General features: G+C 45.7%; 1 protein-coding gene across 3 annotated transcripts; it reads left to right on the forward strand.

Annotated features, from left to right (window-relative positions):
- Positions 1-25,419, forward strand: LOC140105638 (glycine N-acyltransferase-like). 3 transcript variants are annotated; one of them, XM_072129646.1, is made up of 6 exons: positions 1-42; positions 3,833-3,911; positions 6,131-6,238; positions 7,381-7,507; positions 7,838-7,973; positions 24,957-25,419. In XM_072129646.1, the coding sequence occupies exons 2-6, from the start codon at positions 3,834-3,836 to the stop codon at positions 25,354-25,356; spliced, it is 849 nt and encodes a 282-aa protein (XP_071985747.1). In that variant the 5' UTR covers positions 1-42; position 3,833; the 3' UTR covers positions 25,357-25,419. The 3 variants fall into 3 exon arrangements, with proteins under 3 accessions (XP_071985747.1, XP_071985745.1, XP_071985746.1); XM_072129644.1 differs by lacking the exon at positions 24,957-25,419 and adding an exon at positions 20,040-21,206; XM_072129645.1 differs by lacking the exons at positions 1-42; positions 24,957-25,419 and adding an exon at positions 20,040-21,206 and having other exon boundaries at positions 3,803-3,911.
- Positions 25,420-25,442: the final 23 nt, after the last annotated feature.

A 25,442-nucleotide genomic window follows, 5' to 3' on the forward strand; every position in this document is an offset into this window, starting at 1 on the left:
GCGCACAATCCACACTGCTACATCACAGCGGACCTGAAGAAGGTGATGTTATCATTGTGTATATGCTCTATCCTGTATAACCTGTCTGCTATATGATAAGTGCTATATAGTGTCCTGTACATATCATCCTATATGATCTGTCCTCTATAATGTCCAGTATGTATCATCCTATATGATATGTGCTTTATAATGTCCTGTATATATCATTCTATATGATCTGTGCTCTATAATGTCCAGTATGTATCATCCTATATGATCTGTCCTCTATAATGTCCAGTATATATCATCCTATATGATCTGTCCTCTATAATGTCCTGTATATATCATCCTATATGATCTGTCCTCTATAATGTCCTGTATGTATCATCCTATATGATCTGTCCTCTATAATGTCCTGTATGTATCATCCTATATGATCTGTTCTCTATAATGTCCAGTATGTATCATCCTATATGATCTGTCCTCTATAATGTCCAGTATGTATCATCCTATATGATCTGTCCTCTATATTGTCCTGTATGTATCATCCTATATGATCTGTCCTCTATAATGTCCAGTATGTATCATCCTATATGATCTGTCCTCTATAATGTCCTGTATATATATCATTCTTTATGTCTGTGCTCTAATATCCTGTATATATCATCCTATATGATCTGTCCTGTATTTATCATCCTATATCATTGATGGCAAACCTTTTTGAAGCCGAGTGCCCAAACTACATCCAAAACCCACATATTTTTTGCAAAGTGCCGATGCGATAATTTAAACAACTTCTTGCTGTGTCACATGTTTAGATTGTATAGGCACCTGAGGACACCAATACAGTAGAAAGATGGAGAAAAAGCTTTGGTTATAATTGTAGCTTCCTTCTAGGGTCCTGGGCTGCCTGGGACTGCAAGAGGCCTTTCTGCAAGAGTCCTCTCTGGTGAAGTCTGTGCTGGGGTGACGGCGAGGGTGCCCATAGAGAGGGCTCTGAGTGCCACCTCTGGCACCCGTGCCATAGGTTCGCCACCACTGTCCTATATGATCTGTCCTCTATAATGTCCTGTATGTATCCTCAACCTATATGATCTGTCCTGTATGTATCATCCTATATGATCTGTCCTCTATAATGTCCTGTATGTATCATCATCCTATATGATCTGTCCTCTATAATGTATTGTATGTATCCTCATCCTATATGATCTGTCCTGTATGTATCATCATCCTATATGATCTGTCCTCTATAATGTCCTGTATGTATCATCATCCTATATGATCTGTCCTCTATAATGTATTGTATGTATCCTCATCCTATATGATCTGTCCTGTATGTATCATCATCCTATATGATCTGTGCTCTATAATGTCCTGTATGTATCATCCTATATGATCTGTCCTCTATAATGTCCTGTATGTATCATCATCCTATATGATCTGTCCTGTATGTATCATCATCCTATATGATCTGTGCTCTATAATGTCCTGTATGTATCATCCTATATGATCTGTCCTCTATAATGTCCTGTATGTATCATCATCCTATATGATCTGTCCTCTATAATGTCCTGTATGTATCCTCATCCTATATGATCTGTCCTGTATGTATCATCATCCTATATGATCTGTCCTGTATGTATCATCATCCTATATAAGCTGTCCTGTATGTATCATCATCCTATATGATCTGTCCTCTATAATGTCCTGTATGTATCATCCTATATCAGTGATGGCGAACCTTTTAGAGACCAAGTGCCCAAAATTCAACCAAAATCCACTTATTTACCATGAAGTGCCAACATGGCATTTTAAGCAGCAACTTATTGCTCCATGCTCTGTCACAGCTTTCAATCATATGAGCCCCCTGAGGCCACCAATACAGTTGAAAGAAGGGGGGCAAATTCAGACATCATTGGGGCTTCTCTTTAGGGTTTCTGAACAGGAAGAATGGAGGGTCCAGCAGGATGACTTCCAAAGATAATGCACTTCTGTGAACATCTTCTCACTTTTTCTGCAGTTGAATATCAAGTGTTTCTTTAAAAAATGCTGAAAGCAGCATCTCTTAAGGTACCTGGGACTGCAGGAAGTTTTGGTGGATTTGATCCTGTTTGGTGAACTCTGTCTTAGAGCGATTGCCTGAGTGCCCAAAGAAAGGGCTTAGAGTGCCACCTCTGGCACACGTGCCATAGGTTCGCCACCACTGTGCTATATGATCTGTGCTCTATAATGTCCTGTGTATATCATTCTATATATGTGCTCTATAATGTCCTGTATGTATTATCCTATATGATCTGTCCTCTATAATGTCCTGTATGTATCATCCTATATGATCTGTCCTCTATAATGTCCTGTATGTATCATCCTATATGATCTGTGCTCTATAATGTCCTGTGTATATCATTCTATATATGTGCTCTATAATGTCCTGTATGTATTATCCTATATGATCTGTCCTCTATAATGTCCTGTATGTATCATCCTATATGATCTGTCCTCTATAATGTCCTGTATGTATCATCCTATATGATCTGTGCTCTATAATGTCCTGTGTATATCATTCTATATATGTGCTCTATAATGTCCTGTATGTATTATCCTATATGATCTGTCCTCTATAATGTCCTGTATGTATCGTCCTATATGATCTGTCCTCTATAATGTCCTGTATGTATCATCCTATATGATCTGTGCTCTATAATGTCCTGTGTATATCATTCTATATATGTCCTCTATAATGTCCTGTATGTATCATCCTATATGATCTGTCCTTTATAATGTCCTGTATGTATCATCCTATATGATATGTGCTCTATAATGTCCTGTATGTATCATCCTATATGATCTGTCCTTTATAATGTCCTGTATGTATCATCCTATATGATATGTGCTCTATAATGTCCTGTATGTATCATCCTATATGATCTGTCCTCTATATTGTCCTGTATGTATCATCCTATATGATCTGTCCTCTATATTGTCCTGTATGTATCATCCTATATGATCTGTCCTCTATATTGTCCTGTATGTACCATCCTATATGATCTGTGCTCTATAATGTCCTGTGTATATCATTCTATATATGTGCTCTATATTGTCCTGTATATATCATCCTATATGATCTGTCCTCTATATTGTCCTGTATGTATCATCCTATATGATCTGTCCTCTATATTGTCCTGTATGTATCATCCTATATGATCTGTCCTCTATAATGTCCTGTGTATATCATTCTATATATGTCCTCTATAATGTCCTGTACATATCATCCTATATGATCTGTGCTCTATAATGTCCTGTATCATCCTATATGATCTGTGCTTTATAATGTCCTGCGTATATCATTCTATATGATCTGTCCTCTATAATGTCCTGTGTATATCATTCTATATATGTCCTCTATAGTGTCCTGTATGTATCATCCTATATGATCTGTGCTCTATAATGTCCTGTATCATCCAATATGATCTGTGCTCTATAATGTCCTGTATCATCCAATATGATCTGTGCTCTATAATGTCCTGTGTATATCATTCTATATATGTCCTCTATATATCATCCTATATGATCTGTGCTTTATAATGTCCTGCGTATATCATCCTATATGATCTGTCCTCTATAATGTCCTGTATATATCATCCTATATGATCTGTCCTCTATAGTGTCCTGATGTTTGTGCCATTTGGTTATATTAAGTTCAGCTTAGGACTGTCAGTGGATTGTGAAATAAGATCCAGTTCTCCTGGTACCGGTTCCGGTGTTGTTCTGGTCCCTGTTATATTTATATAATGCAGCGAGATGTTTAATACATGTGTGTCCTGAGCTGTCGCTCCATTTTCTTCCCTATCCCCAGGATGTTGGTCCTGACTTGTGCTTCCAAGCTCAGCGCTCTCCGCCGCCTCCTGACACACAGCTTTCCAGAGTCTCTGAAGGTAAGGAGCACAGACAACTAGGATCCAGCTGTGCCAGGACTATCACACATGTGATGGGGGCCCGGCCGATAACAAGGATTAGTGAGGCAGGTCTATAACGGAGTAACCCTGGGTCCACTCCTTATACTTCTTCTCAGATCCTCCTGCTCTATAACATGCTGCCTGCGGATAGGATAAAATGTACAATCTACACAGCTCCTCCTGCTCTATAACATGCTGCCTGCAGATAGGATAATATGTACAATCTACACAGCTCCTCCTGCTCTATAACATGCTGCCTGCAGATAGGACACTATGTACAATCTGCTCAGCTCCTCCTGCTCTACCACATGCTGCCTGCAGCTAGGACACTATGTACAGTCTGCTCAGCTCCTCCTGCTCTATAACATGCTACCTGCAGATAGGATAAAATGTACAATCTACACAGCTCCTCCTGCTCTATAACATGTTGCCTGCAGATAGGATAAAATGTACAATCTACACAGCTCCTCCTGCTCTACCACATGCTGCCTGCAGCTAGGACACTATGTACAATCTGCTCAGCTCCTTCTGCTCTATAACATGCTGCCTGCAGATAGGACACTATGTACAATCTGCTCAGCTCCTCCTGCTCTATAACATGCTGCCTGCAGATAGGATAATATGTACAATCTACACAGCTCCTCCTGCTCTATAACATGCTGCCTGCCGATAGGACACTATGTACAATCTACACAGCTCCTCCTGCTCTATAACATGCTGCCTGCAGATAGGATAATATGTACAATCTACACAGCTCCTCCTGCTCTGCCATATGCTTCTGCAACACCCTCGCCGATGCAAGGTGGAGGAGTGGTTGCGAATACGTCCCACAGCATGTCACTACATCACACTACATAGTCCTTATAGGATACAGGGGAACACTGCAGTAGTAGATCCTGCCTGGCAAGGCAGGAGTTAACTGTTTTGTCTGATGTCATATGTGTCAGCCAATCACAGGTGTTATACTTTGTCTCTGTGAGCTGAGATGTAAGCTGAGATGTAATTGGAGGAGTAGCCACCACCTGACCAGGGGAGTAACAAGACCCTGTCAGGAAACTTCCAGAAGAAGAAGTGAAGTTCTCTCTCAGATGAGAGTGCAGTGTGAGGAGAGAGTTCACTCTCTCAGATTAGAGACTCAGAGGAGTCAGTGCAGCTAGCACACCAGACCAAGAGCAGGTGAGCCTAGCCCCTGCCTGAAGAGTGGAGCTAATAGCTAAGAGTTAGTGAGGAAAGGGGTTTCATCCTACCTTTAAGGGTGATACCTGAAGCAATCCAGGATAAAGCTGAAGCTTCCTATTAGGACACAGCTACCTCCCAACCTGCCCTCTACATCCAGGCTGATGATCTACATCCTGTGGCTCCCTCCAACTGCATCTCAGCACTCCACCATTCTGTTAAAGGCACGTTGCTGTGGTTCCTGTTGGTTCCAATAAAGAACTGTAAGTTGTTTTTGTTCAACCTCGGCCTCCGTCTGGTCCCTGCTAATACGGCTGCCATCATCACAGGCACCCTGTCCACTACACAGAGACCCATACTCTAGACACCAAAGGGTTGCCCCAGGGAGATCCGCTATAGCAGCCTCTCCCTCATCATTTCTTGCCAACACCACCCTGCTAGAGACCTGCCAGGCTGTAGGACAGCCCTCCGGTTCCCCCGTACCAAGCACCGTGACAATAGCGTGCTTAGGCCGCAACCGCCAGCCACTCAGGTACTGCGGGCCCCGGCTGACTCCAGGCCCCGAGAAAAAGGCTAGGCCCCGGTGGGGGATGTTGCACTTCCTTAAATTATTAAAATGCTGATTGTAGATAATAGATTTTTTGCTGTTCTCACTCTCTTTCATGGGTTTTCCAGGAAAACTGTTAAACCACGTACACTTTACCCTCCCCTCCCTGCCGCTCGGTGCTCTCTCCCTGCCATTCCCTGCCGCTCGGTGCTCCCTGCCGCTCGGTGCTCCCTCCCTGCCGCTCGGTGCTCCCTCCCTGCCGCTCCGTGCTCCCTCCCTGCCGCTCCGTGCTCCCTCCCCGCCGCTCCGTGCTCCCTCCCCGCCGCTCCGTGCTCCCTCCCCGCCGCTCCGTGCTTCCTCCCCGCCGCTCCGTGCTCCCTCCCCGCCGCTCCGTGCTTCCTCCCCGCCGCTCCGTGCTCCCTGCCGCTTCTGCATTCTTGTGAAAATATAATAGAAAGTATTTTGTCTCTTGCAGGTGTGCGGTGCTTTACATCATGTCATTGATAAAAATCCCTTTGGACTTCAGGTCTTAGTGGACCAGTGGCCGGACTTTACATCTGTTATCTGTCGCCCCCCATTGGAAGTGAGTTAATAACTTTTTCACACTTTGGTGTACGGAGCTGTGGGTGGTGTCATTGTTTTCAACTTTTGATTGTGTTTTCATTGCTATAATTTTTAGGACTGTGCGATCTTTTGATTGATTTTATTGATTATTTTTTATGTTTTCCAAAATGGCCAAAAAGTGCCATTTTCGACTTTGGGCGCTATTTTCCGTTACAGGATTAAACACAGTGAAAAACCGTTATTAAATTTTGATCGGGCATTTTTGGACGTGGCGAAACCTAATGTGTTTATGATTTTTACTGTTTTTTTTATTATAATTTTTTTTAAAAAAACTTTTTATTTTTACTGTTTTTCAGACTCCCTAGGGTACTTTAACCCTAGGTTGTCTGATCGATCCTATCATATACTACAGTACTTCTTAAGACCCAAGGCTGTGATGGCGACGGATCGACGCTCCCCGATGACGTCACGGGAGCGACGATCCGCAGCAAGATGGTGCCCATGCACCACCAGCAGCATTGCCGGCGGCGATCAGCAAGAAAACACCCGTGATCGGTGCTAGCAATATGCAGCAAAGACTTACCGGCTATGGAGATAAAGCGTTGTCTTGTGCCTTGTGCCTGTGATTGGATTCCCCGCTACGACCCCGGACCAGTTCCTGTTTTCGCTCCAGCCCTGACCTTCTGCTCCGTATCTGACCCTGAACCTCTGCCACCTGTCTTGACCTCCAGCCTGTCCCTGACCTTGAACTTGCCTGCTGACTTTGTACCACGGCCTTGGCTGCCACCGTGGACAAGTTGCACCTGTGGAACAACCTGGTGGCACCACACCACAGCAAGTCCAACCTGCTTTGCAGCGCGCTCTGGTGAAAACCGGATACCACTTAGACTCCGGTCCCAGGTGTCGTCTTGTGTTATTGTCCGCGGTGGTCCAGGGGGTTCACTACACCAGAAGCCTGACACTGCAATGAAATAGCATTAGCTTTAATGATTCAGTTACACATTAATGATATGACTGATCGTTATATAATAATTCTATATAAACAACAATCTTATTGGTTACTGTGTTTCATATATAATATTCATAAATACTCCCCATATAGTGCCATCCGCCTCTCTGAATACACTGTACCTGACGTGCACCCGTCTGCTTCCCTCCTAGGACATGAAGGACCCCGAAGATCCTTACACCAACACCTATTTCCTCTTTAGTAAAGACCCACAGGGGCTCCGCCACTTCCTCCAGGACCCCCAGACTGTGAACTGGAAACAGCAGCTACAGATACAAGGTGACTATGCTGCAGGGAAGATGTCATTATAGGATTGAGGACCTTGGACTTGCTGTGATCATGGGGGGTGTCACATTCTGGGCTACTCATAATTAAGGTGGTGCCGGGACATCCATGGAGTGAGCAGCAGACTCACCATAAGGACGGCTGATTGCTGGGGATTGTTGGATCAGATTCCTTGGCTCTTAGTGACATCACTAAGCCATGATCTCATGGGGGGGCAGTGGGTAAAGGGTCCAGTTTTTGGGCCTCCACAAATCAAGCAGATACTGTCTATCCAGTGGACGGGTGATAATGACATTGTACAATGTGCACCATTACTACTTGCAGGGTGCCAACCAGCTCTGACGGGTGTCCTGCAAGAGGTCAGCTCCAAACATGGCAGCCAAATGCAAACCACAAGTAATCTATTATACATGAGGGATGGGATAAACGATGAAGACCTGGAGAAGATGAGCAAAATAAGGTAGAGGCAGCAATAGTGCACAATATAACACCTGCGTATCAGGGTTGGAGCTACTGAACATGTGATGGAGATAAGTAATGATGGTGGAGATCTGTTATATTGTTCTATACATGTGATGGGACTGACAATTTACTCAGTGTAGACTTTGACGAGACACTTGTCATAATTTAATGTCAAGTTATTTAATAATCTCATATTTAAAAGCTCATCTAGACAATCGTTGTCCACTCTTCCACCCATCTGAACACAACCAAACTGTTCCAAATAAGTAGGACCCCCCCCCCCCCTGTTGAGAAGGTGGAAGCGGGAACAATACTCAGTGGCTATGCCGCTATCTCCCTGAAGGTAACTGGCTAACCACCAGTGTCCTGTTGTTTAAGAAAAGGGTCATACAGTGGGTACAGAAAGTATTCAGGACCCTTTAAAATTTTCACTCTTTTATTCATAGCAGCCAATTGGCAAGATCAAAAAAAAGTTTTTTCTCTGCCGCCAGAAAAAACTGAAATGTAGATACTTTTGTTAATTTATAAAACAAGAAAAAATGAAATATCCCATGTTCATAAGTATTCAGCCCCTTTTGCTGTGAGATGAATATGTAACTCGCATGCTGTCCATTTCCTTCTGATCCTCCTTGAGATGGTTCTACTCCTTCAGTGGAGTCCAGTTGTGTTTAAACTGATTGGGCTTGATTATGAAAGTCACACACCTCTCTATACGGCGGGGGGGGGGGGGGAGAATATTAAGGCAGCCACCGATTGTACACTTAAAAAGATGAGAGGCCTGTACAGGCAGTCCCCTACTTAAGAACACCTGACTTACATACGACCCCTAGTTACAATCGGACCTCTGGATGTTGGTAATTTATTGTACTTTAGCCTTAGGCTACAATAATCAGCTGTAACAGTTATCACAGGTGTCTGTAATGAAGATTTATTGTTAATCCTGGTTCTTATGACAACCCAACATTTTTTAAATCCAATTGTCACCAAGACCAAAAAAAATTTGGCTGGGGGTTACAATGATAAAGTATACAGTTCCGACTTGCATACAAATTCAACTTAAGAACAAACCTACAGAACCTGTCTTGGATGTAACCCGGGGACTGGGTGGAACCCTCAGCTATAAAAGAGACAAAATGTGATAAGAAATTCTGAGAATTTATTTGAGAATCATGGTGGAAAATAAGTAGCATATATACTCGAATATAAACCTAGTTTTTCAGCACAAAAAAATGTGCTGAAAACCCAAACTCGGCTTATACTCGAGTAAAGAAAAATATATCAAAACTCACCTTTCTGGCTTCCCCTGCTGCTGGCTATATACTGGGACAGGGGGCTGGCTATATACTGGGGAAGGGGGATGGCTATATACTGGGGCAGCTGCTGGCTATATACTGGGGGGAAGGTGCTGGCTATATACTATGGGGCAGGGTCTTGCAGGCTATATACCGGGGAGGCTGTGACCAATGCATTTCCCACCCTCGGCTTATACTCGAGTCAATTGGTTTTCCCGTGTTTTTGTGGTAAAATAAGGGGCCTCGGCTTATACTTGGGTCTGCTTATACTCAAGTATATACGGTATTTGGTCACCTACTAACAAAACAGATTTCTGGCTCTCACAGACATGTAACTTCTTCTCTGTCCTCCACTCATTACCTGCAGCAATGGATCCTGTTTCAACTTTTTCAGTATAAAAGACACGACCTCAAACAATCACAAACTCCAAATCCCACCACGGTGAAGACCAAAGAGCGGGCGCAGGACACCAGAAACTAAATAGTGTCCCGCACCAGACTGGGGAGACTCAATCTGCAATAGGGAGCAGCTTGTATTAGAGAATGGAAGACATACAAGACCCTGATGATCTCCCTGCCTCAGGGACTCCAGGTAACATCTCACCCCGTGGGGAGTGTAATGATCACAAGAAAGGTGAGCGAAAATTCCAGAACCACACAGGAAGCTAGTGAGTGACCTGCAGAAAGCTGGGACCAACGTAACACTGGTCAGTAACACACTACACCAGCAGGGACTCAGATTGTGCAGTGCCAGACGCATCCCCCGGTATAACCCAGGACATATCCGGCCCATCTGAAATTTGCTAGGGAGCATCTGGATGTTTCAGAAGAGAATTGGGAGAAGGTCATAGGGTCAGATGAGACCAAATTAGAAATGTTTGGTAGAAACACAACTTGTTGTATTGGGAGGATAGTGACTGCTGAGCTTCATCCAGAGATCACCAGATCCGGAGTGGGCAGCGTCATGACGAGGGGCTGATTCTCTGCAAAGGCACCAGGACGACTGATCCATGTGCTGGAGAGAAGGAAAGGGGCCACGTATCGCGAGATTTTGAGTGGAAACCTCTTTCAACAAGAGCATTGAAGATGAAAATGAATGTAGCTGGGTCTTTCAGCATGACAATGATCCCGAGCACCACCAGGGCAACGAAGAAGCATTTCATGGTCCTGGAGTCTCCAGATCTCACCCCATAGAAAACCTTTGGTGGGAGTTAAAAGTCCATGTTGCACAGTAACAGCCCCAAAACATCACTGCTCTAGAGGATCTGCCTGGAGGAACGGACCAACATACCAGCAACAGTGTGTACCTACCTTGTGATGACTTACAGAAAACTTCTGACCTCTATCATTGCCGACAAAGAATATAACAAAGGAGGGGTAGAGCAATTGAAACCTTCCCACTACCTTATCTCGCCACCACGTGTCAGGCAAGTCCTGCAATAACATCCTTTGGAATATGTGGGAGACAGGAATTATGGATTTTCTTCAGTCTCTCTGGACACTTTATGATACCGGTTAAATTGTGTCTCTATTTCCACCAAACAGCCAACAATGTATGTTCTCTATCTCACAAAACTGAATTCTCAGTGTACAGGCGGTCCCCTACTTAAGGACACCCGACTTACAGACAACCCATAGTTACAGACAGACCCCTGTGACCTCTGGTGACCTCTCTGGATGTTACTATAGTCCCAGGCTGCAATGATCAGCTGTAAGGTGTCTGTAATGAAGATTTATTGATAATCCTTGGTCCCATTACTGCAAAAAATCTTTAAACTCCAATTGTCACCGGGGCAAAAAAATTTTTTGTCTGGATCTATAATTATAAAATATACAGTTTCGACTTACATACAAATTCAACTTAAGAACAAACCTCCGGACCCTATCTTGTACGTAACCCGGGGACTGCCTGTATATCAATTCTGTCCTCCCTCTGGATGGGAGTATAATGCTATTGGGTGTGCGTTGAATGTTTGCATAATATCACTAATATATACACCTTTGTAATCTGATGTGCATTTAGACACAAAGGCTCTCTGTGATAACAATGCTCAGGTCATATAGGCATCCACGTTACTGCCCTATAGAATGCATTTGATAACTATGTATCCCAATCAGACCAGCTAACAAAAATAATAAAGAGAACACCGGAGTCCTGATGGTGGGCGCCGGCGGTGAAACAGTCAGCGAGAAGCAATATGGACAGCAAGAAGGGGTGAGGAGAAAAAAACACAACGAAAGGAGGTAAAATGGAAAGGGGTAGTGCTAAAGGGAAGGGGAACAGAAATGCCATACACTAACAGCACTTAGCTTAGACTGGGAGGGAGAGGGAAAAATAAAGAAGAGCACAAATACAACAGAAGGAGAAAAACAGGACAAACACAAGTATTGGGGGAAGCAACAACAATACCGCGGACAGACATACCAGCCGGCTACAGAATTCCCAGTGCGTAGTAAACTAACTGTGGAAGACACTGCTACCCACCCCATCACATCCGAAAATTACAGAAAATCTGGAACTCTGGCCTTATCCAGCATTAAAGGAGAAATAAGGGGAATAGGATGAGATCGGGAACAAAGTCGAACTTGTTAAACATACCAGACAGAGGCCTATACGAGAGCCGAGACCCAACCAAGACCCCCAATTGAGAGCAGTGTATGAAGACGTGTGGGGCTCGGAGAAAGGTATCTAGACCACTGGGGTGGCACACAATGGGGCAGATTTACTTACCCGGCCCATTCGCGATCCAGCGGCGCGTTCTCTGAACAGGATTCGGGTCCGGACGGGATTTATGAAGTTCATCTGAAAATGCGCTGAAAATCATCTGAACGCGCCGGAATACACCGAGCTGGACCAGGTGAAGGTAAGCGCTTCCCAAGCGACACATTTTCGGTTTTTAAATGCGGCGGTTTTTTTCGAATACGTCGGGTTTTCGCTCGGCCACGCCCCCGACGCCCCCCAAAATCCCGGGGCAATTCAGGGGAAATCGGCGCAAATCGGAAATATTCGGGTAACACGTCGGGAAAACGCGAATCGGGCCCTTAGTAAATGACCCCCAATGAATCTTTGCTCCACTTGCCGTATCTGAAGGCGGAATGGGAATCCCATGGTTTATGGAATGTTCCATTGCTGCAGTTCATCTAGAAGAGGCTTGACGGCTCTCCGTTTGTGTAGGATCAGGTGAAACAGATGAACAAGATGAACCCCTTGGTATCTGATGTCCCTGGCTGAACGCACTGTGGACATAGGGGCGTCCTTACTTTGATAGCAGTGAACGCTATAGATGACATCACTGGGCTGTTCTTGGGCTGGAGGGCGCGCCTGGAGCGTGCGGTGAGCCCTGGATAGCTCTATGGGTGTGTTGGCTGGAACTTCAAACAAGGAACTGGACACTTGATGCAGGGTATTGTAAAGCATGAGAGCTTCCACCCAAGCCCCCTGATGTCACGGCATCCTTGATTTTCAGCGTCTTCCAGCTGATCTGTTAAGTATTACAATTATTAGGTAAGAGTATCAGTAAATATCGGTAAACTAGAAGTGCAGTGACACGGGTGTCAGGCCACCCATATCGCGGGTCGTGGGCTCTCCCGTGCCCCCCCGCAGGCGTAGCACCAGCGCCACATAGCTGTCCCCGCACCTGAGTCCAGGCCTCGCTCCGTGCATGCATGTTCCGGTGCCCTAGGGCGCGGGCTGGCCTCGGGCACCATTAATTAGCGCTGGCCATTTTCTCATAAGGCTATTTAAACCTACCTCTCCCATGACACCCTGCCGGATCTTTCTTCTCCCTCCTGCCTATACTACTTCAGAAAGAACGTTCCCGATGGTAGATTTCTTTTCCCACGACAGGGCTACAACAGCTGATGGAGGGTGCCTGAGGTCACAGCACACTAAGGCATAAGTCTGGGAAGCCAGGATGGAACCTCGGACATCCAGTCCCTCTGGAAGGTTGAGGCAAATTATAATTTTTTGTTAAATTTCAAACATTGTTTGACCTTAACAGACACAATTGGCCATTTTGGCTGAATTTTGGCCATTTTGGTATACTTGGCCAAAGGACTCTGCAGTGGAAATCCCATGATTGGCTGACCATGACCTCCGTCCAGATCTTTGAAGTATATTTGTTGGGAGAATTGTCACAGTCATGGTGCCTAGATTTATGGCACATCATGATGCGGTTTGTGGTTGATTTTGATGTTGGATTTTCTTTGAAAACATTTAGAGAGATTACATGACAAGTTATTTTCGAAAGGTTTGTAACAATAACCCTCATCCACAAAGCTCTGCATAATGCTGCACCTCCCACCTCTCATCTCAGTCCATCGCCCTTCCCGTGCTCTTCAACCTGCCAGTGATATTAGATTAATCTCTACCTTAATTCAAAACTCTCATGTGCGTCTCCAGCAATGAACTTCCCCGGATTCTCAGATTAATACTCAGTCCCCAAAGGTTCAAATGATGCTCTTAAAACCCATCTTTTTAGGCAGATCTATGACACTCGCTAACTGCATGAAACGTCACCTCTCCCTTTACTAATCCATCCTATGTCCTCCTCCTGTCTGTTATCCAGCAATCACCAGATATATACCGAGCTCCAGGCTTCTCTGCAGTCACTTTCACTCTGGACCTTGTATATAAGAAGCGGAAGATGGCTGGTTCAAGCTGCAGAATTTTTATGTATTAAATTATTTTATTCTGTTCTTTTATAAAAAATGGCTGGATCATTATACCTCTTGTGTCTCCCCCTCATCCTCATAGACTGTAAGCTCTTGTGTCCTCCCCTCATCCTCATAGACTGTAATCTCTTGTGTCCCCCTCTCATCCTCATAGACTGTAAGCTCTTGTGTTCCCCCTCATCCTCATAGACTGTAAGCTCTTGTGTCACCCCCTCATCCTCATAGACTGTAAGCTCTTGTGTCTCCCCCTCATCCTCATAGACTGTAAGCTCTTGTGTCACCCCCTCATCCTCATAGACTGTAAGCTCTTGTGTCTCCCCCTCATCCTCATAGACTGTAAGCTCTTGTGTCCTCCCCTCATCCTCATAGACTGTAAGCTCTTGTGTCCCCCTCATCCTCATAGACTGTAAGCTCTTGTGTCCCTCCTCATCCTCATAGACTGTAAGCTCTTGTGTCACCCCCTCATCCTCATATACTGTAAGCTCTTGTGTCACCCCCTCATCCTCATAGACTGTAAGCTCTTGTGTCACCCCCTCATCCTCATAGACTGTAAGCTCTTGTGTCACCCCCTCATCCTCATAGACTGTAAGCTCTTGTGTCACCCCCTCATCCTCATAGACTGTAAGCTCTTGTGTCTCCCCCTCATCCTCATAGACTGTAAGCTCTTGTGTCACCCCCTCATCCTCATAGACTGTAAGCTCTTGTGTCTCCCCCTCATCCTCATAGACTGTAAGCTCTTGTGTCCTCCCCTCATCCTCATAGACTGTAAGCTCTTGTGTCACCCCCTCATCCTCATAGACTGTAAGCTCTTGTGTCTCCCCCTCATCCTCATAGACTGTAAGCTCTTGTGTCACCCCTCATCCTCATAGACTGTAAGCTCTTGTGTCACCCCCTCATGCTCATAGACTGTAAGCTCTTGTGTCACCCCCTCATCCTCATAGACTGTAAGCTCTTGTGTCACCCCCTCATGCTCATAGACTGTAAGCTCTTGTGTTACCCCCTTATTCTCATAGACTGTAAGCTCCTGTGTCACCCCCTCATCCTCATAGACTGTAAGCTCTTGTGTCTCCCCTCATCCTCATAGACTGTAAGCTCTTGTGTCTCCCCCTCATCCTCATAGACTGTAAGCTCTTGTGTCACCCCCTCATCCTCATAGACTGTAAGCTCTTGTCACTCCTCATCCTCATAGACTGTAAGCTCTTGTGTCACCCCCTCATCCTCATAGACTGTAAGCTCTTGTGTCTCCCCCTCATCCTCATAGACTGTAAGCTCTTGTGTCACCCCTCATCCTCATAGACTGTAAGCTCTTGTGTCACCCCCTCATCCTCATAGACTGTAAGCTCTTGTGTCTCCCCCTCATCCTCATAGACTGTAAGCTCTTGTGTCACCCCTCATCCTCATAGACTGTAAGCTCTTGTGTCACCCCCTCATCCTCATAGACTGTAAGCTCTTGTGTCTCCCCCTCATCCTCATAGACTGTAAGCTCTTGTGTCACCCCCTCATCCTCATAGACTGTAAGCTCTTGTGTCACCCCTCATCCTCATAGACTGTAAGCTCTTGTGTCACCCCTCATCCTCATAGACTGTAAGCTCTTGTGTCACCCCCTCATCCTCATAGACTGTAAGCTCTTGTGTCACCCCCTCATCCTCATAGACTGTATGCTCTTGTGTCCCCCCTCATCATCATAGACTGTAAGTTCTTGGGTCCCCCCTCATCATCATAGACTGTAAGCTCTTGTGTCACCCCCTCATCCTCATAGACTGTAAGCTCTTGTGTCACCCCCTCATCCTCATAGACTGTAAGCTCTTGTGTCCTCCCTCATCCTCATAGACTGTAGGCTCTTGTGTCACCTGCTCATCCTCATAGACTGTAAGCTCTTGTGTCACCCCCTCATCCTCATAGACTGTAAGCTCTTGTCACTCCTCATCCTCATAGACTGTAAGCTCTTGTGTCACCCCCTCATCCTCATAGACTGTAAGCTCTTGTGTCTCCCCCTCATCCTCATAGACTGTAAGCTCTTGTGTCCTCCCCTCATCCTCATAGACTGTAAGCTCTTGTGTCCCCCTCATCCTCATAGACTGTAAGCTCTTGTGTCCCTCCTCATCCTCATAGACTGTAAGCTCTTGTGTCACCCCCTCATCCTCATATACTGTAAGCTCTTGTGTCACCCCCTCATCCTCATAGACTGTAAGCTCTTGTGTCACCCCCTCATCCTCATAGACTGTAAGCTCTTGTGTCACCCCCTCATCCTCATAGACTGTAAGCTCTTGTGTCACCCCCTCATCCTCATAGACTGTAAGCTCTTGTGTCTCCCCCTCATCCTCATAGACTGTAAGCTCTTGTGTCACCCCCTCATCCTCATAGACTGTAAGCTCTTGTGTCTCCCCCTCATCCTCATAGACTGTAAGCTCTTGTGTCCTCCCCTCATCCTCATAGACTGTAAGCTCTTGTGTCACCCCCTCATCCTCATAGACTGTAAGCTCTTGTGTCTCCCCCTCATCCTCATAGACTGTAAGCTCTTGTGTCACCCCTCATCCTCATAGACTGTAAGCTCTTGTGTCACCCCCTCATGCTCATAGACTGTAAGCTCTTGTGTCACCCCCTCATCCTCATAGACTGTAAGCTCTTGTGTCACCCCCTCATGCTCATAGACTGTAAGCTCTTGTGTTACCCCCTTATTCTCATAGACTGTAAGCTCCTGTGTCACCCCCTCATCCTCATAGACTGTAAGCTCTTGTGTCTCCCCTCATCCTCATAGACTGTAAGCTCTTGTGTCTCCCCCTCATCCTCATAGACTGTAAGCTCTTGTGTCACCCCCTCATCCTCATAGACTGTAAGCTCTTGTCACTCCTCATCCTCATAGACTGTAAGCTCTTGTGTCACCCCCTCATCCTCATAGACTGTAAGCTCTTGTGTCTCCCCCTCATCCTCATAGACTGTAAGCTCTTGTGTCACCCCTCATCCTCATAGACTGTAAGCTCTTGTGTCACCCCCTCATCCTCATAGACTGTAAGCTCTTGTGTCTCCCCCTCATCCTCATAGACTGTAAGCTCTTGTGTCACCCCTCATCCTCATAGACTGTAAGCTCTTGTGTCACCCCCTCATCCTCATAGACTGTAAGCTCTTGTGTCTCCCCCTCATCCTCATAGACTGTAAGCTCTTGTGTCACCCCCTCATCCTCATAGACTGTAAGCTCTTGTGTCACCCCTCATCCTCATAGACTGTAAGCTCTTGTGTCACCCCTCATCCTCATAGACTGTAAGCTCTTGTGTCACCCCCTCATCCTCATAGACTGTAAGCTCTTGTGTCACCCCCTCATCCTCATAGACTGTATGCTCTTGTGTCCCCCCTCATCATCATAGACTGTAAGTTCTTGGGTCCCCCCTCATCATCATAGACTGTAAGCTCTTGTGTCACCCCCTCATCCTCATAGACTGTAAGCTCTTGTGTCACCCCCTCATCCTCATAGACTGTAAGCTCTTGTGTCCTCCCTCATCCTCATAGACTGTAGGCTCTTGTGTCACCTGCTCATCCTCATAGACTGTAAGCTCTTGTGTCACCCCCTCATCCTCATAGACTGTAAGCTCTTGGGTCACCTCCTCATCCTCATAGACTGTAAGCTCTTGTGTCACCCCCTCCTCCTCATAGACTGTAAGCTCTTGTGTCACCCCCTCATCCTCATAGACTGTAGGCTCTTGTGTCACCCCCTCATCCTCATAGACTGTAAGCTCTTGTGTCACCCCCTCATCCTCATAGACTGTAGGCTCTTGTGTCACCCCCTCATCCTCATAGACTGTAAGCTCTTGTGTCACCTCCTCATCCTCATAGACTGTAAGCTTTTGTTCACCCCCTCATCCTCATAGACTGTAAGCTCTTGTGTCACCCCCTCATCCTCAGACTGTAAGCTCTTGTGTCACTCCTCATCCTCATATACTGTAAGCTCTTGCCCCCCCCCCCCCATCCTCATAGACTGTAAGCTCTTGTGTCACCCCTCATCCTCATAGACTGTAAGCTCTTGTGTCATCCCCTCATCCTCTTAGACTGTAAGCTCTTGTGTCACACCCTCATCCTCATAGACTGTAAGCTCTTGTGTCACCCCCTCATCCTCATAGACTGTAAGCTCTTGTGTCACACCCTCATCCTCATAGACTGTAAGCTCTTGTGTCACCCCCTCATCCTCATAGACTGTAAGCTCTTGTGTCCCCTCTCATCCTCATAGACTGTAAGCTCTTGTGAGCAGGGACCTCACTCCTATTGTTCCATTTGACAGTTTTTTCTCAGTAATGTAATATTTTATTTGTATATGTCCTCTATGATTTGTAAAGCGACGGAATATGATGTATCTTAAATACCTTGGTGCTTATGCATTGCTTCCCCACTGTGGCCTTACAGCAGTGCGAGGACAGCCGGATTCCCAGGGACCGAGGGGCTTGCTGAATCACTGCCTTGCACCGGAATGTGTCATGGTGGTGTGATACACTCCCATCAGGACCAGTGGGGAGATTCCAGAAGAGGGGGAGGCCACCATGTAGATCCCCTGGACACTCTCGGTGTGTTGTAACAGATACCTATGCAGATGGTGAAGGGAGGCCTGTGATGTTAGCAGCAGGTCAGCTATCACACTTGACAACAGGAAACTTGGCAAAACTCTGTTTCTTTAATGGCAGACACAGTCCACAAAGCAGCAGGTAACAGTCCTTCCTGCAGGCACACAAGCAAGGCGGTGGATCGGAGATTACATTTTGGAGTAGAAATTTAGGAGTAACTCAGCCTTGAACAAGTAGCCAGAAGGCTGGCAGTAGGAGCCAGGTTTTCTCTGCTGCTTGGGTAGCAATCTCATTGCAGAGAGGTTTCTCTCTGAAGAAATCACAAGGAAAAAATGCAAAAAGACAGAACTCATCCAGAGAGGAGCTCAGAGAAAGAACCAATCACCACCTGGGATTCTGCTGGAACGATAACAAATGTTGCAACATAACATAAATATATATATATAGCAGGTATGATGTACAGCAGGCGTCAACACTTAATTTGAACAGTAGATGGGAGGTAAGGACACCCTCAGCCAGTGCTGTAACTAGTAGCTGATGGGCCCTGGTGCAAAGTCTGTGCCAGGCCCCCGACTATAATGTATGGTATATATATGTACTATGTGTGGTTTATAGTAACAGTCTTCTCATATGGCAAAGTGACACCATAAGCCCCCCAAACCTCTTGGGCCCTGGTGCAACCTCAGCCTCCGCACCCCCTCAAGTTACGCCCCTGCCCTTAGCAAGGATAACTTGTCAAATCAGGGGAACTCTAGCCTTAAAGGGCACCCCCACCAGCCGACCAGGAAACTAACCGGAGCTAAATTTAACCCCCCCACGGAACATTACACTTAATTGTACAAGGGGAAATTAAGATGAACAAATTTAAGATGGTCTGATAGCAAAGGATCTTACAGAGATAATTCCATCCTCTCTCTATCAGTCCTGGTGTGCACAATTTCAGTTGCCTCTGGTTTCCGACAGTTAATCTTCTGACTTTAGGGTCGGCGGCCATCTTGTCTGACGGTTGTGAAGCCGAGCTCTTTTCTGCTCCCTCAGCGGTTCCTCCCCTCTTCATTCCAGGACAGAGCTTGCACTGATACTCACTGACTTCCTGCAGACAGCAGCAGCAAGAGGAGAACTGCTACAGGCAGATAAGTTCTTTATGCGGGGGGAGGGGGAGGGAGGCACATCAGGTTTTATAGTCTGAGAGCAGAGATGTAGCAGGGCTGACTGTGTCATTGTGGGTAATATCCATCTCATCGATCTCATCATCCAATAGACAGACTCCTACAGAGATTAATTGTAAGCCAGTTCCTGAGGGGGGCACCAAGAAATTGTATAACAAAAGTTGCCCCAGTTTCTTGTCCAAATTTAAGATTTTAAGGTGATTAAAAAAAAAAAAGGCCTAAAAGGTCAAAGATGCCAATTTTTCTTATGACAGAAGAATGAAGAATGTAAAAGAAGGACATACTGGGTGCATATGAAGGAGAGTGGAGGACTAAACAAAGTGTGAATGGCGTCTGTTGAAGACGAGTCTCAATCAATGACTCTTTCTCCTTTTTCACACAGTTCAACCGACTTGCAATATACGTCACTCCAACCCCACGAAGCTTCTTATGTGAACGATCAGTGGATCCTTGGCAGGAACGAGCACAGTCTTCGCTTTGTTGAGCGTTGCATCCGGACCTTTCCTTCCATCAGCGTTTGGAAAAAGGGAGTCGATCGACCTATTGCCTGGGGGGTCACTGACCATTCTGTAGAAATCCGTATGGGATACACCTTACCAGCCTACCGGAAATTGGGTCTTTCCTCTACAATCCTACAAAAGTTTGCTGAAACCCACCAGAAGAGAGGGTATCCAATCTATGGTCATACTGCCCCAGATAATAAAGCCAGTCAAGCTGCGCTGTCCAAGGCAGGATACCACCAAAGGGGCCGATGGTTACTGTGGAATTGTCATAGTCAGAAGGGATTCAAAGCCTAAAGTCGTCTTTATACAGAGCTTTCTACTTTGTCTTATAAACATATATTTAGTGGGCACATGTCTTGTCAATGGGAACAGATCAGACATCTTGAAATCCAACAAGCCTTATTCTCCTTTGTTCTGCCATTGGTCAGAGCCACCCAACACACAATAGATATCGTCCCTTCAAAGGGAACAATACAAGGTACGATACTTGCACAGCTGATTCTTGGAGTATGCTTCAGCGAATGGAGGACATGGGGGCTCGGAAAAATGCTGAATGCATCCTGTAAATTGTTAACAAATTTTGGAATAGGCCAAGTCCTTGGTCATCACGTAACTCCAAATAGAGTTGTATTGGCCGCTGGCCACCTCTGATATAATCTGAGCCAGGGGCGTAACTTAAGTAGGTGCAGAGGGTGCGATCACACCCGGGCCCAGGAGGTTTAGGGGGCCCTTATGGTGTCACTTTCCCATATGAGAAGACTATTACTATAAACCATACATTATAGTTGGGGGCCTGGCACAGACTTTGCACTGGGGCCCATCAGCTCCTAGTTACGCCTCTGATCTGAGCATCTAATCCACAACTTGTGTCCCCTTTTAAACATATCCCAATACCGAAAAACTCTCATGAACCCTATCATGAGCGAACGTACATCAGATGAGAAGGCTCTTCCAATTCCTCTAGCTGCACAATTCTGTTCAATATCCAATGATGCAGGCAAAAAGCGTTATCTTGCAAAAAATATTTGTAAATTATCCAAATTTTCATATAAAGAAACATATAACATAGGTAAAGTCCATAAATAGTCCATGCAAGGTCCATAGATAGTCCATGTAAAGTCCTCAATGAGTAAAAGCCACATGGACAGGGCAGCGTGTGTTATATACCATATGCTTCTGTTTTGAATCCTATGTTGTTGCTTTTAGCTTTTTTGCACTTTATATTATATGGGGTTAGACCTGTTCAGGTGACCTACAGCAGGATGATCATAGTTGTAATGACCACCAAATCACTCCAATGCTGGAATAATAGTAGAGATATTTGAATGCAATGTGTGAACACACTTAGAGATAATAAAAATCTACTGTATAACTCATTTGTAGCTTTGCTTTATGAACACAAGCCCTTCACAAGATCAGCAGGATTTCATGGAAGGAGACTTTATTGCTTTCTATAGTCTTTTGACCTAATTGACCTGGTTGTCAAGATTGAGGTTCAGGAAGGAAGACTATCGGGTCACAATGGACCACCCTCTGACAGATCTCCTCTCTCCAGAACCTGAGTGAAGACAGATGCGTCACCTTACATAAATTATGCCCAAATACAATACAATACTCACCAGTTAAATCAATCACTTCAGGTCAAGTCTCTTCTGGGTTATGGAATCGTTAGAAGCACTTATTAAATTGAAGTTTTAATATCAAAAGGGGCAGTGCTTACAATCAAAAAGGGGTTAGTATACAAAAAGAGTAGTAATTAAACAAATACATACAATGTTAAACACTTTGATAAAATAGAAAACAGAACTTAATGGGGTTTTCCCACGAAGACAAGTTTCTTAAATATACTCAGGATAACAAAATAATACATTCTATGATTCACTGTTATTAACAAAAACCCAGCATTTTACAGATATAATTCCATCCTCTCTCTATCAGTCCTGGTGTGCACAATTTCAGTTGCCTCTGGTTTCCGACAGTTAATCTTCTGACTTTAAGGTCGGTGGCCATCTCTTCTGACAGCTATAAAGCTGAGCTCTTCTAGGCTTCCTCCCCCCCTGACTCACTGACTTACTGACAGCAGCAACAAGAGGAAAACTGCTACAGGCAGATAAGTTCTTTATACGGGTGGGGACTCATCAGATCTGATATTGTGAGAGCAGATATGTAGCAGAGATGACTGTGTCATTGTGTGTAATATGCATCTCATGGATCTCATCATCTCACCTCTGATCTGTCTCATCTGTCTGTATAAGATACTAATGTATGTTCAGAAGCTAATTGAAACTGTATATAAACCTTGTACCCTGATAATCCAAGCACATTGTCAGCTCCCAGCATCTCAAAGCACTACCGGGGTGATTATGGGGCACATTTACTAAGAATGTGGGAAACTGCACTAAAAGTGCTCTGCCTGTGTACAATGCTCGTGAGTCCGATTCATTAAGAAGGTGCGCCAGATATCATGAACCTGTCACATCCCCGCATTGGCCTGACAGAGTTCACCAACTTTTTTGTGGTGCATCTTTAACGTGGGGTGTGCAACAGACTTTGCATGTTGAACCTGGTGCACGGTCCGACTGAGCAGCGGAGCTTTCCTAATCTTTGTCATGTGATGACTATTATGGCTGCGCCTCAACAGGGTTGTGTGCATCACAAATGTGGCGCAGGCACTTCTTGTATACCCGTGCAAGGAGTTTGCACCTAAAAGACCATGCAAAGACCAACAGAAAATGGTCCTTAGTAAACGAGCCCCAATGTGTCTGCTCAGAGAGTTCCCTCTCACACTCTGGAATTTTACACTGACCATCACTGAGTGATAGGAGCTAAAACACCAAAAACACTGAGGAACATTGTAAAGTAAGGGGTTAAACATAATCTTTATTGTGTAAACATTACAATTTTTGGGGGGTAATCCCCTTTAATACATTGGGGAACATTTACTTACCTGCTCCCTGCGTGATCCCCGAGGTGCATTGTCCGACGAGGATAAAGTCCACTGCAATTCAACAAGATTGTGTGTCCAATATCCTGCATGTGTCACTTCCCCGCTCAGGTCCCCGGAGTTCACCTTCTTCTTCCTGGGGCATGTAAGTGCATTGTCCATGTATAATGCGCTGTGCGGGGAGTCACTAAGATCGTGTGCCCGATATCCTGCATGTGTCGCTTCCCCGCTCAGGTCCCCGGAGTTCACCTTCTTCTTCCTGGTGCATGTAAGTGCATTGTCCGTGTATAATGCGCTGTGCGGGGAGTCACTAAGATCCTGCACCCGATATCCTGCATGTGTCACTTCCCCGCTCAGGTCCCCGGAGTTCACCTTCTTCTTCCTGGGGCATGTAAGTGCATTGTCCGTGTATAATGCGCTGTGCGGGGAGTCACTAAGATCGTGTGCCCGATATCCTGCATGTGTCGCTTCCCCGCTCAGGTCCCCGGAGTTCACCTTCTTCTTCCTGGTGCATGTAAGTGCATTGTCCGTGTATAATGCGCTGTGCAGGGAGTCACTAAGATCCTGCGCCTGATATCCTGCATGTGTCGCTTCCCCGCTCAGGTCCCCGGAGTACACCTTCTTCTTGCTGGGGCATGTAAGTGCATTGCCCGTGTATAATGCGATGTGCGGGGAGTCACTAAGATCCTGCGCCCGATGTCCTGCATGTGTCGCTTCCCCGCTCAGGTCCCTGGAGTTCACCTTCTTCTTCCTGGTGCATGTAAGTGCATTGTCCGTGTATAATGTGCTGTGTGGGGAGTCACTAAGATCCTGCGGCCGATATCCTGCATGTGTCGCTTCCCCGCTCAGGTCCCCGGAGTTCACCTTCTTCTTCCTGGTGCATGTAAGTGCATTGTCCGTGTATATTGCCCTGTGCGGGGAGTCACTAAGATCCTGCACTCGATATCCTGCATGTGTCACCTCCCCGCTCAGGTCCCCGGAGTTCACCTTCTTCTTCCTGGTGCATTTAAGTGCATTGTCCGTGTATAATGCGCTGTGCGGGGAGTCACTAAGATCCTGCGCCCGATATCCTGCATGTGTCGCTTCCCTGCTCAGGTCCCCGGAGTTCACCTTCTTCTTCCTGGTGCATGTAAGTGCATTGTCCGTGTATAATGCGCTGTGCGGGGAGTCACTAAGATCCTGCACCCGATATCCTGCATGTGTCGCTCCCCGCTCAGGTCCCCGGAGTTTACCTTCTTCTTCCTGGTGCATGTAAGTGCATTGTCCGTGTATAATGCGCTGTGCGGGGAGTCACTAAGATCGTGCACCCAATATCCTGCATGTGTCGCTTCCCCGCTCAGGTCCACTGGAGTTCACCTGCTTCTTCCCAGTGCATGTAAGTGCTTGATCTTGCTTCACAAAACGTTTTTTAAATTCTGCGGTTTCTCAGAATCCATTGGGTTGTCCGACGGCCACGCCCCCCAATTTCTGTCATGTGAAAGCCGGAGCCGATGCGCCAAAATCCTGGGTAATTCGGAGCAAATTGGAAATCATCGGGAAACCCAACAAAAGTGCGTCCGACTGACCCTTAGTAAATTAGCCCCAATGAATCTATCCGCTAGGGATCCCCAGAGAATGACCAATTCCTGCAAAATTCTACCTAAAAATATGATTCTAGTCCCCCACCCCCCACCTGTGATGAAGGTAGGATCTCTGGTTTTGGGTTATTGCCTACCACTCCCAATTTTCAGATATTCTTGTATTTACTCCACACTGATACTTAAAACTGCTCCTGGTTTCTGTTCTAGTAATATGCATTTATGTGTTATTGTCCACGAATATCCACACGTTTCATTTTTGTTTTGTCCTGTAGTGATCTCCAGTTCTCTAGCCTCAGCCCCGAGGAGGCCTTCCTGGTGAATGAAGTCTGGGCAATGGGTGGGAACACAATCAGTGAGCGTTACGTGGGAAAATGCCTACAGAATTTTCCTAATGTTTGCGCAAGAAGATTTGGTGTTGGGAATCCTGTGGCCTGGACAATGAGCGAACAATCGTGTGAAATGCGTATGGGCTACACCGACAAAGCGTATAGGAATCAAGGAGTGTTTCGTACATCAATCATTCGATTGGCAATGCAATTAAATGCCCGGGGGAGTCCTCTCTACTGCCACGTGGCCCCGGACAACAAGCAAAGCCAAGCCGCCACTCTTGGAGCAGGATTTCCATTGGTTGGACGATGGCAGCAGTGGAAGTTTCAGCCTTTGTTACTATAACTCTATTGCTTTGTTACTGACATGGAGACAGGTTATCAGTATCACAAACCTGGAAAAACTCATTGAATGGTCATTGACTTTACAAC

The sequence above is a fragment of the Engystomops pustulosus genome, chromosome 11, assembly GCF_040894005.1.
Source record: "Engystomops pustulosus chromosome 11, aEngPut4.maternal, whole genome shotgun sequence".
Lineage (NCBI taxonomy): Eukaryota > Metazoa > Chordata > Amphibia > Anura > Leptodactylidae > Engystomops > Engystomops pustulosus.

What these genes read in the sequence shown, in the direction of transcription:
- LOC140105638 (XM_072129644.1), top strand. Translation starts at nt 3,834, where the DNA reads ATGTTGGTCCTGACTTGTGCTTCCAAGCTCAGCGCTCTCCGCCGCCTC. An exon ending in TCTGTCGCCCCCCATTGGAA is followed by an intron (nt 6,239 to 7,380) that starts GTGAGTTAATAA and finishes CTTCCCTCCTAG; the next exon opens with GACATGAAGGACCCCGAAGA. An exon ending in ACAGCAGCTACAGATACAAG is followed by an intron (nt 7,508 to 7,837) that starts GTGACTATGCTG and finishes TACTACTTGCAG; the next exon opens with GGTGCCAACCAGCTCTGACG.